The sequence below is a fragment of the Macrobrachium rosenbergii genome, chromosome 18 (genome assembly GCF_040412425.1).
Source record: "Macrobrachium rosenbergii isolate ZJJX-2024 chromosome 18, ASM4041242v1, whole genome shotgun sequence".
In the NCBI taxonomy this organism is placed as follows: Eukaryota; Metazoa; Arthropoda; class Malacostraca; order Decapoda; family Palaemonidae; genus Macrobrachium; species Macrobrachium rosenbergii.
The window spans coordinates 5,528,403-5,546,198 of record NC_089758.1 but is presented as its reverse complement, the minus strand read 5'-3'; the positions used below and the strand labels follow the sequence as shown (position 1 = coordinate 5,546,198).

At 38.5% G+C, this 17,796-nt stretch overlaps 1 protein-coding gene across 37 annotated transcripts in view; it reads right to left on the bottom strand.

Annotated features, from left to right (window-relative positions):
- Positions 1 to 17,796, bottom strand: part of LOC136848048 (zinc finger and BTB domain-containing protein 7B-like) — a 212,859-nt gene that overhangs the window by 178,606 nt on the left and 16,457 nt on the right. For all 37 annotated transcript variants that reach the window (XR_010855920.1, XR_010855919.1, XR_010855921.1 and 34 more), the window contains exon 5: positions 17,502 to 17,618. Coding sequence is in view for 33 of the 37 variants with exons in the window: in XM_067120140.1 (XP_066976241.1) it covers positions 17,502 to 17,618 (117 nt within the window). In the remaining 4 variants the exon portion in view is untranslated. The remainder of the gene's footprint in view (positions 1 to 17,501; positions 17,619 to 17,796) is intronic.

Genomic DNA, 17,796 nt, shown 5'->3' with positions numbered 1-17,796 from the left:
CAGAGAAGCGCACCTTGGAGAGGGGTCTCGAGAAAACCTGTCTGCTTCCACAAAAGGGATGCTGTTGCAGAGGGAAGACAGACTTGGCAGAAAAGGCAGAAAGTTCCTTGAGGCGCTTTGAGGATTGTGCAAGAAGGCCTTGGGTTGATTTTTTTTAAAAATCAATGGCAATCCCCTTTACCACTGATTGAGGGAACAAATACTGCTTATCTAAGGGAGAATGTAAAAGCGCAGGCTTCTGAACCAACGTCACTCTTCTCGTGATGAAGGAGCACCACAACTCCCTCTTCTTCAAAACTCCTGTGGCGAAAAGACCCGCAACTTTGAAGGAGCCATCCCTCACTGCCTTATCCACACAGGATAAAACGACCAGCCAATCAGCAGCCAAGTCGTTCGCTAAACCATCATGATCTTCTATTTTCCTGGCAAGAACTCCTACTGACCAGTCCAGAAAGCTGAAGACTTCCAGTACTTTAAACAAGTGCTTCACAATGAGATCAAACTCTGAAGAAGCCGAAGAAAAAGCTGAGCGACAAGCGAGTCTACCAAACCTCAGAAGTCATCTTGAGAAGAGGCAGCACTTCCCAAGGAAGGAGCTTCTCTGGTTGAATAAGAGAGATCTCCTGGCCGTCAATCTAGCAGGAGGAAAGGCAAAAGCGGCCTTCCCTTGTTCCCTCTTGACAGACAACCAATCTTCTTCTACCTCTCAAAGCGCCTTTCTCGTAGATGAAGAGAGAACCATCTGAGGTAGGCGCAATCTAGAATCTGCTGGGTTTCTCATAAGCAACATGGAAGCGGGTGACACTGGAGCAGCTGGTTGGAAGTGCAGGAGGAAGGTTGACAAAAAATATCTCATCAGGGAAGCATAAGCCGTAGGAGGAGGGTCTGGTACTACTACTTCCTCCTCTGAAGAAACAGGAGAAAAAATAAGGCCTTGAGAAGACTTATGTGAAGGGGGAGCCTTATGCAGAAGGCCCAAAACATCTTCCAACTGCTTCTTGATATGTGCTAGCAGGAGACGATGATGTAGGTGTGCGTTCAGTGGAAGTCGGGTGGACAGCTGACGTCAGGCACTCGGTTAGCTCCGAGAGAGCTTTGTGGGGGAAGCTGGCTCAGGGGGTCCAAGATGAGCGCTCAACAACTGGGAAATGGTCTGGCAAACACTCTGGACACTCATATAGGAACCCAGAAGAAGAAGAGCGCTTATGATTCACGCGATGAAATTGAACATCTGAACGCTCGGAAGAAGAGCGAACGGGGCTACGCCACGTACTGCAACCCGGTTGCAGACTAGTGGAGCGGTCTTTTGCACGCTTCGGAGAAAATGGAGAGGTGTGTCTATCATGATGTCTCTTCAAGGGATGAGATTCACTTCGGAAGTGCCAAAAATGCCTCTTTTTAGCACTAGAGTCACTATTGGAGTCACATGATAACTGGTGGGGGCACACTAAGACGCCTTTCCAACGGCTGTCAGAATTACGAAGCACTGAGCTGGATGAGGGGGCGACTGCCCATGGGCAAACCCCGCCAACCTGCCTTGGACCTCCAGTATGGCTGCTCCCAGGTTCAGGAGTGTGACAGTCACCTTCGTCTGGGAGCGTCAGCGGGATGGGCAGCCACCTCCTCCACTGGCACTGACAATTGCTTAATACTCTGCACTTTGTCCATGAAGACTCTAAGCGATTCACCCAACAGACACAGTATTAACTACAAGATCGAATTTACAATCGACCTTCCTCTCAAGGCTGGCTACGGTACTGGGACTGGAAGCATGGGAGCCAGGAATAGGAGTCGATGGAGAATTATTAGGACTAAGGATGGGGGATAAAGCATGGGCGGGAGAACGAATGTTACAGTCAGTGAGTTGAATGTTAGTGACAGCACCTACAATCTGAGCTCTCCTTTTGGCTCTAATAGCCACCTTCCTTTTCCTATCTTCATCTAACTTATCCAAATAAGACCTGAGAACCTTCCATTTCATCTCATCCCATCCAACACATTCATCACAAGTGAGATCTATTGAACCCTCTTGTCCTCACCTCTACATTTTGCACAGATTGTATGACTTTCGTAGGTTACTTTGATCATTCAGGTTTTGCAACCCTCTCTACAATACCTAATACTTGACAAACTGGAATCAGACATCATAAATAAACTGTAGAAAAACCACTAGGCTAAGCTGAAAAGCTACCAAAATATGGGGTACTTCACCAAATCCTTGGGAAAAGCAAAAGAAAAAAGCTCAAAGTCAACCACCAAACCATTCAATGTTGATGGTAAAGCCGGCAGAAAAGTAGTGACAATCACTGTTAACGATGTACCTATTGTTTCCCGATAGAGGGCCGGGTAGTTACTGTAAATAAATGAATTGCTTCCGCAAACTTCAAATTTTTAACTGCAGCGCGAGTGGAAAAGTACAGCTATGTAATTGCTTGGTAAGTTACATATATGAAACTGGTATTTATTTCAGCATCTTAGGGGTATATTTCTTCTGATTTCAAATAAAAAGACTTCGACACTAATTCAGTCTGTTTGATTAGCTTAAAACTACCCTTTCTTTGTCTTATATAAAAAGCATATATTACAGACATCAAAATTCTATGCCTTCTAAAGAAAACATTTCCTTTTACAGCAGCATTGATATTTTGTAGTACTGTAACTTGAAATGCACAATTATGCCCACCAAAATACATTACATCACTTGAAAATGCATAAGTATCAGTGTCTCAAACCACCTATAGAGAGCAGGGATAGGGGTAGTTATACTGTTGTAGATGTTTTCAAGCAAAATATGAAATTTTTAATTCTGATATTTTAGCTGCGATTTAATTAATAATTTTGCTCTGGCAGTGGGACTGGTCACTCCAATACAACTCAATAAAATGGAAAATTTTTTAAATAATTTGTATTTTTCCTAACTTACAAACCTGAGGTCTTCACATAATGGATTTACTTTCAGCACAAGCTGAAGCCAGCCGTTTAACTTGAAACAAGGTTCCAACAAACTCGAGTTGGGTCAGTAAATTAGGAAACCAGCTTAGGACTACTGCATATTAACTGGTTAACTTACCTACCCCAAAATATGCCGTAATCCCAAAAACCAACAAAAAACACTGGAAAATTTCATGCTAGCTGAAGAGAAATCAATTGTTTTCTTTCAAAAAGAAAAGCTCATGTACCTATAATAACTCAACTCACTAACTACCATCCACAAATGCTGCAGAAACCCCATAACTAGTGAAGAGCATATCTACCTGGCAAGAGTTCCCTTACGAAGCTCTGAGAAGTGTACAGTATCAAAAACATGAAAGTGAAACATAGGTTCTGGAGGCTAGATGATATGTATTTGCATACAAGAAGCTAATATCTCTCGATCCTGTTAAACAGAGGACTGAAGTGTCTAGGGCATTTCAAGAGCACAAAAGTGGTCTAATTATAAGAATCAGGTTTGCGATGAAATAAGTATCAAGTCTCTTCAGCAATTACTAAAATAACTATTAAAACCCAAATATTAATTGTACATGATGTATGTATTCACTGTACGCAGTGCAGTTACTTCAGAAAGCCGGATAATGATAATACTATGTAGTAAACTTTGTAATGATAAAATGTAAACATGAATGGATACACTTTTACACATTTATGGTAGGATGAAATGTTATACTATAAACATTAAATATTCACCTTGATAGATAACCAAACTTTTCAATATACAGTGCTTACAAGAACCACTTACTGTCTCCTTTATTTGGCAATAATACAAAATGAGGAGGGACCATTACATATAGGCATAACAAACGATGTCTAACTACTATTAATAAAAATGTACTTAAGAGCAATCATTCAGGTTTTACTACAGCCATAAGACCACCAACAATTTAATAATAATAATCATAGACACCCTTCTTGCTTACTTGTGAAACCAAACATTTTACCTATTTTATCTAGTAAACCCAAATTAAATAACAGAATCTCTAACAGCCTTCATAAAAATTACGTTTTTGCAAAAGTGATTTTCATACCAACCCATTGGTCATAGCCGTACTTCCATACAGCAACCCTCCAGTCACACAAACTTACTTGATTGTGAATAACAAGCCCCCACCCCACCCCCGCCCCACCGTGAATACTGTACTCAGGCCATCTACACAGAACCGATTCATGGCCAATCTCATATGCGATGGGTGCAGTAAAGAAGAGAACAATGAGTATTATGATTAGTGGGTTGATATAATCAGTAATTAATTTGAAAAAATATTGGTTGTTCATAAAAAAGAATATTTTTACAAACAATGCTTTAATTACTCTTAATTGGCCCAAGAGGGAAGACGAATCCATTCAACAGGAAGCCAATTGGAAAGAACAAAAAACAATACATCAGGTGTCTACCTCCCCCCAAGAGCAGTCCAACAAAACTGTAAAATGAAAGTTGCCCTTATCCATGACAGTAAAGAAACAAGTTATATTATAATAAACTAATTAATCCAAGAGCACAACACTCACTGGCCAAAGGGATAAAAGTAAATACTAAAATCAGCCTGAGCTCCAAGGTGTGCCATCAATATAAGGGAAGAAAATCACAGGGGGATTAGAATTCCTATCCCTCCCTACTGGTAAAACATGGCCCATCATAACAATCAGCCCCAAAAGTACATAAAAAAACTTATGATTTAACATAACAACGGTAAACCCTGGAAGGTAATGAGGCAATTCCACTTGCCTGTTCTGAGAATGGCAGAGAGATCCAGACTGAACCTAAACAGTAAAAATCCCCTAAAGTTCTTCTGCACAACTGAGTTTCCTGTACAGCATATAATCAAGGCCACCAAATATAGATCTATCTTTCAGTGGTCTCGGTATAATGCTGTATGAGCCATGGCCCATGAAACTCTCAGCTGGCCATGGTGGCCTGTCCTATATTGTTGCCAGAAGCACAATTATGGCTGACTTTAACCTTAAATAAAATAAAAACTACTAGAGGGCTGCAATTTGGCAAGTCCGATGACTGGCTGGAGAGTGGATGATCAATGTACCAATTTGCTGCCCTCTAGCCTCAGTGGCTTTTAAGATCTGAGAGCAGGCAGAAAAAGTGGAAGAAAAAAGACACAGCCTTGAGCAGAAATTTGAATAATGTGTCAAAGTTTTTATAAGGGGCTGAATCCCTTAGTCAAGCTGCTTAAAATCAGCACCAAATCTCTTGTTTGATTGATTATGAAATTTAGGTCTTGACGACCAAGCGCCAGAACCCATCAGGATTATTCAGCACCATAATGAAGGTGAAATATATAAGTTAATGATATGATTGATAACTGAATAGGTGAGTGACGACATACTAGTGAAATTCAGTGTTAAAATATGAATGTAAAAAATGAAGAATGATATTGGATAGAAGCAGCAAAAAAAAAAAAATAAATATTAAACTTTTATATTCAAAATATATACTTAGTATATAAAACAAATGACTAAAATCTTTATTAAGTATACTAAGATCATATCTCATTAAAATAAACAGGTTCTTTCCAATAACCCATAGGGTTATCTACCTCAACATGATCGTTTAAAATTTCTAAAATACGGTAGTCTTCCCAGTCAGTAAGTACTTTGCCCTACGGCAATTAAATTTAAGACAAGTGCACCAGCATGTGCTCAACAGATACCTGACCACCACAGTGAGCTCAAAATGGGGCACAGGTTCCCTCTAAAATATAGCTATGAGTGAAGCGGGTATAGCCAATCCTAAGCCGTGTTAGGATGATCTCAAATCTTCTGTTACGATTAAAACCCGAACTCCAAAAATTGATACTTTTTCTAATGTTTCTGTACTTCCTATTTGTGGATAAAATGGGGGAAGTCCATCTCTGCTGCCATTTTAAACGAATGTATCATCTGATAACTGGACGCATATCCAAAGATATCACAACTTGCGGCATCCTTTGCTTTACTATCAGCCAGTTCATTCCCTTCTAGACCACTGTGCCCAGGAATCCAACAAAACTTTACTGATTTGTGGTGAACAGAAAGATAAAAAAAAAAAAAAGCCATTCCTGAGCCTTTGGAATTAAGGGATGGTAGGGTTAAACTTCTTTAGGGCTTCTGAAACACTCCTTCCTAGAGTTACTATATATTACTGTGGATTTAAATTTCTTATCACAAGCAAGATTTAAAGCATCAACTATGGCTGTTGCTTCAACAATGAAAATGGATGAGGAGTTTGGTAACTTTTTTATATATGATTCCCCCTCACACACCAATGCACTTCCTACTCCATCTTCCGATTTTGATCCGTCAGTATAGATTTTCCTGTCATTTATATGCCTCTCATCATGCTCCAAAAACTTGTTTTTGACTTCTTCTTCCGAACAATCTTTCTTCTTTAACTCTTTAATGCAGACATCTATTGCTGGAATAAACAAATAAACCATGAAGGGATAGCAGGATGTTTAACTTGTAGGATCTGCATTTTTATACTTTCATCCTCCAGTTCACCCAGCTGTCCAATTTGAAATGGTACTGAAGATCTAGATCCAAAAAGCCTTGAGTCACACTGTTTTAAGATCTCAAAAGAAGGATTCTTCTAGAGTCAAACAACTTGAGAGGTTTAACTGTGAACCTAGGGATCAGTGGGCCATAATGTCTGAACAAGCCTGGGATATTCCACTTGTTTCCCAGATCAACACTATACTGGAGAAACATCTTGAAAGGAATTACCATGTAGCATTTGATGGCCCACACAAGACCTTGATGTTCCTCAAAATGAAGCAGCTAAAACCAGGAAAAGCCTCAAGCAGGGGAGTTACCCATTCAATACACCTAGGAAATTTCCCCTGGTATAGGTAAACTGAGTTGATAGCTGCTGCTGCATCATAAATGCCACTCTCTAGACTACATTGATGATGAGCGCAAAACCAATGAAAATGAGGCCACTTCCAAAGGCATCTCCAAGCAACTCAAAGTGGGAATGCCTTTAGGATGGTCCATGATGTGCAAAATATTCTAGGTGGTATGAATGGTGTTTTATTGAACATAACATGCAATATTCCGTGTTATTCAGTAGTGATCAAAGGGCATTGCAAACTGCCATAATTTGCTGCATATGTTATGATTACTTGTGTAAATTTGATCCAGGGTGTTTTCTCTCCAAACTGCATCAGTCTCTTTCCAGTGTTACTTCACTAGATAATTATGTACACTCCTTATATCAAAGTTGTTTAGCATTCTAGTTTCATGCAGATCACCTTGCACAGAGACAGCTCTGCCTTCTCTTTATACTACATTAAAAATTTATTGCCCGACGGCACTATTATTTCTGGAGAAGAAAAAGAGAGCACTGATATTGCACCCAGGTACGCTCACAGCCTATCCATTTGACTGGAAATATATGCACAGTAAAACCTGACTTTAACAGACCTGGAACCAACGGACATTGGATTTAACGGACAAAATCTGGCCAAGGGTAGTGGCTGCTGTTGTTTACTTTACTCGCACACTAACCTCAGCTTTGATGTGAAACTGGAACTTACCATATATTTATGTGTTTAAGACAATATTTAGGCGAGGTTAAAAATTATGGCAATTTTTCATGAATTTATCTCATATCTGTAGTATAAGATGACTGTTGAATTACAAAATCATCTGTGTATAGGCTAGCAACAGGTATCTTATGAAATATTTGTTATGGAAAGAGCATGTTATTACAAATGCTGTTTTACTTACTGTATCCTTAGAAATCCAAAACAAGTGAAATACCAAAGCTGATTCTATATCATGTTTTTCCTACACATATCGCCTAAAAGGGAAACACTTGTGTTTATATTTCATCGCCAATCACAAACCCCCCCCCCTAACAATACGATAATGTACGATATTGAGTAAAAAAGCCACAATAATGTAACTGATAAACATTATTGTGGCTTTTTTACGCATTATTTTCAATCACAATATAATGATGCACCACAGATAATGTATGATATAGTACATAATTTTCGTTCATATACCTGAATTGTCCTAATCAGTCATTTACCACGAAAATGATAATGAATTTTTAATGAAAAATGAATATTGTTATCCTAAATGTTATTACACTACTGTAATTACACTACCATTAAAATTTCTGAAAGGGTACCGAAAGATAAAGGTTGCTGTGAACGCAACCATAACATGATGTTTACATTTTCTCAGCTGGGCTCGCATAGATAAAAGTTGACTTCCTTGATATGGAATTATTCCTTGAATAGTCTATGTATTATTAAGATACTCCAATAATACTGTATGTAAGGTAAAAATGGTTTTATAATATTTACATTTCACTGACAATCATAAACAACCCCTAACAACATGAAAACGTATGATAATTATTGTTCTTATGACTGGATTGTTCTACAGTTACCACAAAAATGATAATGAATTTTTACACAACCATTAAAATTTCTGAAAAGTTACCGAAAGATAAAGGTTGCTGTGAGCACAACCACAACTCCATGTTTACATTTCCTCAGCTGGGCTCGCATAGATAAAAGCTGGTTTCACTGATGTGGAATTATTCCTCGAATAAGCTATTTGTTATGAAGATATGCCAATAATATATATGGTAAAAATGGTTTCATTACTTTTATTATCACTTTATTTCATAATGTGAATCTCTTCATGTATGTCTGTAGTTATCACACCTAGGTCGAGGCTAGCCTACTGATAAACATCACTTAGGACACAAAAAACAATGCTCCACTTTAACGGACAATCAGCTTTAATGGACGACCTTAACCCCCTATTAGTCCGTTAAAGCAAGGTTTCACTAAAATGAGAACAGCAGTTTAATTTCAAGTCCAATGTTACAGATTGGATGTATCAAATTTGGCGACATGGCCAGGCACTGGGCCCAGGGAGGTCATTCTGTGTAGTGCAACAATGTAAAGGAACATTACAATTTTAATTTAAAAATCTTCAAATAAAATAAAATATGATATAAGATGCAATAACATTCTTGTATGATATTACAAGTACAGTATATATACACTGTACAGTAAACCCCTGATGTTTGTGTTTCACAATTCACGGACTCGCGATTCGCGGAATTTTCTGTGGAACCTACCTATAAATTATTCGCGGAAAACTCAACGATTTGCAGATTTTTTCATAGAGCAATATTCTGCATTTTTATATTATTTGCGTGACTAAATGCTGTACTTTATCTACATATGATAAAATAATGATTTGAAAATATAATAGTGAATTTTATGGTATGCTTATTTGTTTTGTATGATAAATAAATTATTTACCTAATAATAAGTATGAATTTTCAAATAATAATAATAATAATAATAATAATAATTATAATAATATAATAATAAAAATGAGAACCATTTTGTCCCATGACAAAAGTACTGCAGAAGACGGATATTGGGTAGCAACTCAAGAAAGGAGGCAACAGAATTAACCATCTGATGTTCATGGAGGCCATCAAGCTGCAAGTTAAGGGCATCAAGGAAATAGATACCCTAATCCAGACTGTAAGGATTGCATCTGGGGACATCAGGATGGAGTTTGGAATAAAAATGAGTCTTGGTAAACATACGAGTACAAAAAGGCAAAGTAACAAGGACTAAAGGGATAAAGCTACCAGACAGGAGTAGCATCAAACACATAGTGAGACAGGGTATAAATACCCAAGAATAATAGAAGGAGAGGATATAGAACACAAAGAGATGAAGGATACAATCAGGAAAAAATACATGCAGACTTGAGGCGATATTAAAGTCAAAACTCAATGCCGGAAACATGACGAAAGCCATAACCACACAGGCAGTACCAGCAATCAGATACAGCACAGGAGTAGTGGAGTGGATGAAGGCTGAACTCTGCAGCATAGACCAGAAAACTAGGATACACGTGACAATACACAAAGCACTACACCCAAGAGCAGATACAGACAGACTATACATAACATGAAAGGAAGGGGGAAGAGGGCTACTATAGCACAAGTCCACTGTACTTTGCAGCTAAGCCTCGCCCACTGATTACATCACGACCATTCCTTGAAGCTGATTGGTTGGCAATGGTTTCGAAGAGTTAGTTAATTGGTGGTTCTCTTCATCTTCAATTATTTTGCAATGGTTGTTTTACTGAACTAAAATACGTTCCGCTGATTATCAAAAAGAAACATTATATTATCCCCTAAAATAAAATCATAATACACATCTCCCTAAAAATGGTAAAAAAAATAACAGGAAAATATGAATGGAGTCAGGAGTGTTCCACGATGCTGCAATGTTGTGTTTCGTAAATGAGGTTCACCTGAATACGGAGGTGACACAGGGAATGTCTGCGTTCGAATCGGTGCACTTGAGTAAATGGACAATGATAATTACCATCTGATATTGTCAAGCGTGTTCACCATTCTAAATTTAACTCAAAGATTTTCTCAGAGCTATGCAGACTAGTATTTCATATTGAAATCAAGTTTTACTTTTATTCTCTGTGGCGTTACAATTACTATGGGCATCCAAGCATGTATGTGTATGTGGCTTTGCTTATACATGTAAATTCCACTTTATGCATATACATTATATATCGTGGAGTTGAAACTACTATATTAAATAAAAGCTATTCTATTTCCAACAGATACGTCATTCCCCCTTCGAGAGCTAGCCAATCACTGGCATACAGTGGGCGGGCCTTTGCTGCAAAGAGCAGTGGACTCTGCTATAAGCATAGCAAAAGCAGAAAAAATAAGTGGTCTGGTTACACCGCAATGTTGTAAATTTATGCAAGAAATAAGTTCCCTGCCAGTTTCTTCAGCATCATTTGAAAGAATTTTTTCTACTTTTGGTCAAATTCACACTAAATTAAGAAACAGACTAGGCAATGAGAACACTGGAAAGCTCATAAAGTGCAACAGAATGTTCAAGGGAGAACCAGCAGATTGGTAGTTGCGAAATAATGTATACTGACCTGTAGGAATGTAAAGTGCCTACAGGCCCTACAAGGGTGTAAGCCTAATACGTTGTATTTTACCTGCCGTACATAAAATTAATAAACTACTGATTGCTTTACATCAGTAGGCAAAAGTAAGCTACTATACTTTATGTTTTGTTTTGTCAACAGGTACCTTTTTGTTTTTTACCAAATTACTTAAAATGCAGTGGTCTATCGAATTACTGTACTGTACTAGTTCCTTGCTTAAATGCATCTTTACTATTTTTGCTTGAACAGGCCTATGAAAGTTTAAGTTCTGTACTACCCAAAACCCATGCCAAGTTTGTTTGTCTTTAGGCCTAAAGTATTAAATGTAGCTAGTTTTTCATAATTACATTACTTTTCAATATAAAGTCATAACAAATACTGGATTTTCTTTTATTCCTGATATTTTATAATGTATGTGCATACTGTAACTGTACAGTAGAGTAATGCCCTGTTGCAGTCAAAAAGTTGAGACTTCAGTTCACTTAGTAGGCCTAGGCTAAATCTCAAAAACCTTATGTGCCTGATCTGACCATAAATCTGACTTAAGAACAGATCTGACTTACAACAGGTCTCAGAAACTGGTCTTGCAGTAGGAGACTGGCTGTACTGCAAATTGTAATGAACTATATTATGTCTTCCAAAATAAAAAAAAGGGGGTTTCTAGGTATACTGTTCTACTCTTCATTATGTATCACACTAAAATTTACACAACAGTACCATAATGAATTATAGAAGCACAAAACAGCTGCAAAAAAAAAAAAAAAAAAAAAAAAAAAATTTAGATTAGAAAAGTATACTATTATATCTTCCATAATTTAAAAAAAGGGGGTCATAAATATATTATATCTTCCATAATTTAAAAAAAGGGGGTCATAAATATATTTGTTCTACTTTAAATTTTGTATCAAACTAAAAGTTACACAATAGAACAATGATAATGGATTACAGAAGCAGAAAACAGCTAAAAACTTAAAAAAAAAAAAAACCACCCGGGGTTTTTAATTAAAAAAAAACCCTGCCCGGGCGAGCAAGCGGGTAGGTCCCCAGGCATCTACCCATGCCAACCCTGATTTGGGAACTTGCCTACTGTTAAAGTTAGCTTATATCTTCATGCCATTAGCATTCAAGATAAAATAAAAGCTTGGCTGACCTGCTGGGACTGTCTCTGTAATCACCTGCTGCCCACCAGGTGGGATTGGAATGTTTACATTCTTGTCAGAATTCTTCATGACCACCCACTAAGATGTGGGGAGGCCAGGTGGGTTTTCACTTTAACAGTAATTAAGTATCCAAATAATAAATTTTATCATTAAAATTTTCATTATTTGGAATGAATCTAACTGTTAAATTTAGCTGACTACCACACTGAATGAAGATGTGGGTTAGTGCAGCCAGAGAAACAAGGTCAGCTAAGTAAACTAAATGCTTTTATAATGAGGAAAATACTACTAAACATTCCTGCCTATTGTGTGATCCTTACTGGTAAGTACTGTTGCCAGATGTTGGAACTACAGCAGGGTGTAAAGCCCTTGTAGCGAGACTTGTCATAGGATCCTTACAGGAAAAAGGAAACTGCCTTGTCATAGGAGCCTTACCGGGAAAAAGGAATCTAGCTCATAGAGTACTAATGGTTTCTGTGCCTGAGTTGAAGGCCCATGACCTACAATCCAAAACTAAAGACAACTACTACTTTCAGATACAAAGGTATGTGCCTACACAGCAATGTATACCTTCATGATCCCAAATTTCAATAGCGGGATTTCCTAACAACTAACACTAACAGAGAAAGCAAGGTTACCCTCATACTTGCTTCGGGACACAACTCATCTATATTTGAATGTTTCACAACCAAAAACAGTTACATCTCCTATGAGCCGTGTTGACAACCTTCTCTAGCGCAAGGTTTTAAAGGAAATAAAAAGACATGTTTATGGCAAAGATGCCATGAAACACTGTGCCATGAAACACTAAAGAATCAACTGTGTGTGCATTCACCTAATTAAGCATTTTTGGACATAGGAGTGTTGGACTCCTAACACCACAAATAAATTCTTAACTCCTCCTCTAAAGGGTTTCAGTCTGTCCAGGTAATCTTAAGAGTTCTAACTGGACGCAACAAAACCACTTCTTCATTGCCTACCAAAGCAGTTAAATAAAGTGCTGTCATAAATCTGGGATGGGCTGTCACTTCCACATCTTTTCTCTAAGCAATGAAAGAAAAGAGATGTTTACACTCGAACAAAGCCCACATACAACAAAGGGCCTGAAGCACCAATAAGCTTTACCATCGCAAGAGCTAAAAACAAGCATCTTCAAAGTTCTTAAAAGATGCCTTACTCAAAGGCTCAAACTGAGGCAATGTTAAATCCTCAAGGCCTACTTCCAAATTTCATCAAAAGCATTAGTGGAAAGATTTGAAATTTCCAGCTCCAAAGATTGAAAACCTCATTTAAATTCAAACTTTGAGCAATATTCCAGTTAGCATAGCACAGAACTGAATACAATGTAAAGCAACACCCCTTGATCACAAGGACAGGAAACTCCTTTGCATACCTGAGACCTTGATTATGATAATTACAGTGGTACAGGTGCTGGATAACCCTCTGGACAAGCACCTATATCAATAAACTGACCACTATTATTGATAAAGTCTAACAGTTGAGGGCCTTCCAGACTTGAGGATTGCTCACCTAGCCACTCTAGAAAAGCCTCTGGCTCATAACAGATGGTTGCCTATCTCCACACAGTCAGATGAACCATGAGGATCTTATCACACCTCCAGTTTGATAAGATCCTCTCAAAATAGCAAAAGATCTTTCATGAGCAGCAAGAGGAGAAATATCTAATAACAGGAAAGGAAGTTTGGGAAACCATTCCCTTTGAGGCCTTCAAACAGCTAACAAAATCATCACGTTCAGCTAACCTCACAACTTGAGTATTTTCTCAAAAATGCCAACAGGAAAGGTGTAAAGGTCTAGATTCGACCACTCTTGAAGAAATACATTGACTGCCCATGCCTGAGAATACTGGCATGAGGCCAATTGGAGAGGATGCCCAGTTTGACCCCCTGACAATCTAGGATTTGGATGAGCTGATGAAGTCTGCCAGTGAGGAAGAAGACATGGCAGGCTCAGGACGGGGATGAGGATAAGGGCCTGTCTTTGGAACGTCTGTCCCAAATTATGGGGGCAGCCAGGGAGCTGCAGGATATGACAGGATCCTTATATTAAAAGCTCCATAAAGTTTTCAAATTCCCTTGATGCGCACATGGGACCCTATAAAAACCCCCTTGACAGCTGCTGCCTTATATTAAAAGCTCCATAAAGTTTTCAAATTCCCTTGATGCACACATGGGACCCTATAAAAACCCCCTTGACAGCTGCTGCCTATCACCATATTTCTCAAGCCCAAGAAGAAGGACCCTCCAAAGCCTCCCCAAGCCCTGAAGAAGTGCAATTGGCGGACAAAGCGCCTGAAATAGGGGAAGAGGCAACCCCAAGGGAAATGTAACTCGTCTGCTTTGCTGTGCAGTAATCATATCTTCATTGTCATTCAATGGACTGCACACCTAATTCATCATCATCTTCAATCAACATTCATCACTGGTGAGCACCCATATGATTTATGTAATCTTAAACTTCTCATTATTTTGTATATTTTTTCAATGCATATTTAAATATCTAGGTACGGTACTTAACTGTTCCCTGTACTTGAGAATGTACCAGTGTTACCCCATCTCCTGTACATGTTTAAAGAAAATAGTAATGAACACTATATGAAAATGTGCCTGCCTGAATATAGGGGTAACTTGGTAAGTTTTCACCTTGGTACGAGTAACAATTGTAGGAGTGTTCATGCATAGCTGTAAGCCATATATTTTTAAGGGTAATAATGCTGTAAGTTGACTTTGAAATTATATTAAAGTGTTTTAAGATGATAGTTCAAGGTATGCTGTATTTGGTGTATGAACTATTAAAATAGGCAGCTATGTATAAGCATTTTAGAGGGGGGGGTCTCAAGTATTCGCGGATTTCAGCTATTCGCACGCAGTTGTGGTCCCTATCCCCTGCGAATACTAGGTGTCAACTGTACAAGTATACACATCCATATATACACATTCTTGCAATAAAGGAGCTGTCATGCCAAGAATGAAATACCGAATTCTACAGCACTTGTACTTCTGCCTCACAGTTAGGCCAAAGTACCTTTCCAGTGAGAGAAGTCTTCACTTCCTTGGTGCAAGAACTTATATCTTATCAAAGTCATATGCAGCTTCATACAACTGGAAACCAATGTAGTGGCATTCCAAGAACAGCTTTAAGTGATGCGCTTACGAGGTCACCGCAGTTGTTATTTTTGATTAAGTCAGCAACATGCCGGTACATCACCTCGGTTTTGGTTAACCCCAAAGTGATCACTCCACAAACACAATAGCACAGCTATTCAACTTTCAATAGTTTGCTAGCTCTCTCTTTCATCTGTTAATTCCTTTTCAAAAAGGCACTGAACTTTCTTGATAAAGTGCCTTTCCATAAGCAATGTTAAATTCTTACTTGTTTAAACAGGAACTGAGGTAGAAGCAAACAAAAGAGCGCCAATCAACGGATTCATCTTCAGCAAAAGGGAGAGAAAGCAGAGCAACTCGAACTATGCATCGCTTAGAAACTGAAAAAGATTCAAACGAATCAGAGTTGAAAACCCTAGTCTAAAGAATGAACCAAAACTGCAGAAAATGGCAAATCTATGCACGAAGACGAACTGATAAATCCCCGAGACGGAGACAAAGCAGGGAACACCAGCCATGATGTCACAGAATGCCAGTGGTAAGTATCAGATGGCTGGGAGAAGGTAGAGTCTTTTCACATGAAATCACCAGGAAACATGGACAACAGGTGGAGCTGTCTGCACAACACTTTCAGAGGCAACTGCTAAGATGCAAGAGCCTGTTCTAATATAAAGCTAGCTTAATCTAGATAAATAAGCAGCGGAAGAGGAAGAGCTGCTGCTACAAATAGAACACTTGTCAAAGAGGTGATGAGTACGAGGTGACTGGGGGGAAATGAGAAAGAGGGGAGGGTTAACTTTCAAACCAGGGGATGATACATGGTGAGTAAATGATTAACAATAGAAGAAACTATTGAAGTACAAGTAATATGTCTATAATCCCTAGATAACACCACCAGTTCACGCATCACTATCACTCTCTCCAAAACAGGATAGTATATACATGAGGTGGCAGATGCAAGCACTAAACTAACAAATAAATCCTTCAGAAAATGCACTGAATTTGAGCCTGAAGATGGTTGAGAGGAATGGCGAAAGGCGCAGACCTTGGCCTCAGGACACGCCATGATTCCCTCCCTGTCTGCGGAGAAGACCAACGGATGCAGGGTAGTTCAGGGAGCGGGCCAAAGATAGACGCCAAGGCTCCGACACCTTCTCTCTTACAGGGTAAACCAAAAAAGGTCAATAACTATGGGGAGGACCACTAATTTTCCCGATATGTACGCTAAAATTTCTAACCAATAAAAGAAGAATATTTCTCGAATACCTATTATTTTTCTCCTGAACAACATAGGTAGGGAGCATAAGAAGGCAGAGCAGGAGTGAGATAGGATTTAATCTACCAGGCAATGGAAGTGGAGGAAGAGGAGGTGAAGCAACACTTGAAGAAAAAGGAAAAGACTGAGTAGGCCTATGGTCTACCCTAAAGAATAATCTTGGTAGTCTATCAGCTTCTCGCATCTTTCGATTCTTCATAAAATTATTCCTCCTCTCATCAGATCGCTCCTTATGTTCTTCACAACGAGAAGAAAACCACACTAGTGCCTCTACAGCTGGCTAACACACATGGACATCATTCACAACCAACACATTTGTTTATACTAACCTGCTACTATACACCCTAATGTTTTCATCTCTGCTTGCCATAGTTGACAATGCAAAAACAGAAAACAAGCACAATACCATACAGGAGAAAATCAGCCAGGAATTGTAAAAATTATTGCTAACACTGATTCACACGGTCTGCACAAAGACGCAGCACAAAGAATTCTAACAAGAAAGTAAACTTTATTCCAATGCCACCTGTGGGAAACAGGTAATTACAGAGACAGCATGAGCGGGTTAGCCAAGTGAAGATATAAGCTAACTTTAACAGTGGCTAAGATTCATTCCAAATAAAAAAAAAAACTGACTTTACTGCAATATAGGCCTTGTCTCTCCCTTACTAATCTCACAGCATTTCCTTGAATACACCTTTTTCATAAAATATTTTCATTCTATTTCTATTTACGTGAACCCACCTATCCAATACATAACAGGTTATGAACCCCACATATACAATATGATGAACCAACATAAAATGTAATTACGTCACAGAGAAAAACTACACTAAAACCATCTCCCTGCATAAAAATTCAATAAATCAACTTGCAATGAAAAACCTGAATGATGCTAACTCTTAAAATAAACTGACAATTACAAATAATCTACACATGTAATGGTCACCAACTCAAAAAAACAGTATTCATAACACTCACCATCTGGTGGGGTTGCTGCGTCCCGGAGACAGGCACTGGTTGAGGGTCTTGGTTTCCTTCCTCAGAAAATGATTCTAAAATAGGAAACCCTGTACCCATATCACCAGTACCAAGCCACTGGAAAGTAAACGAAGGTAATTTTTAAGTTTTTACAGGACAGTTAACCAATGAGAAAAGTATACCTAGATTATATTGATTATTATATAAATGGTTTTCATGTCTTGAATGACATTTGTGTAAGACAGCTGAATAATCTTGCATCAATTCTTTGAGCCTTCTCAACCAATGTAAAATT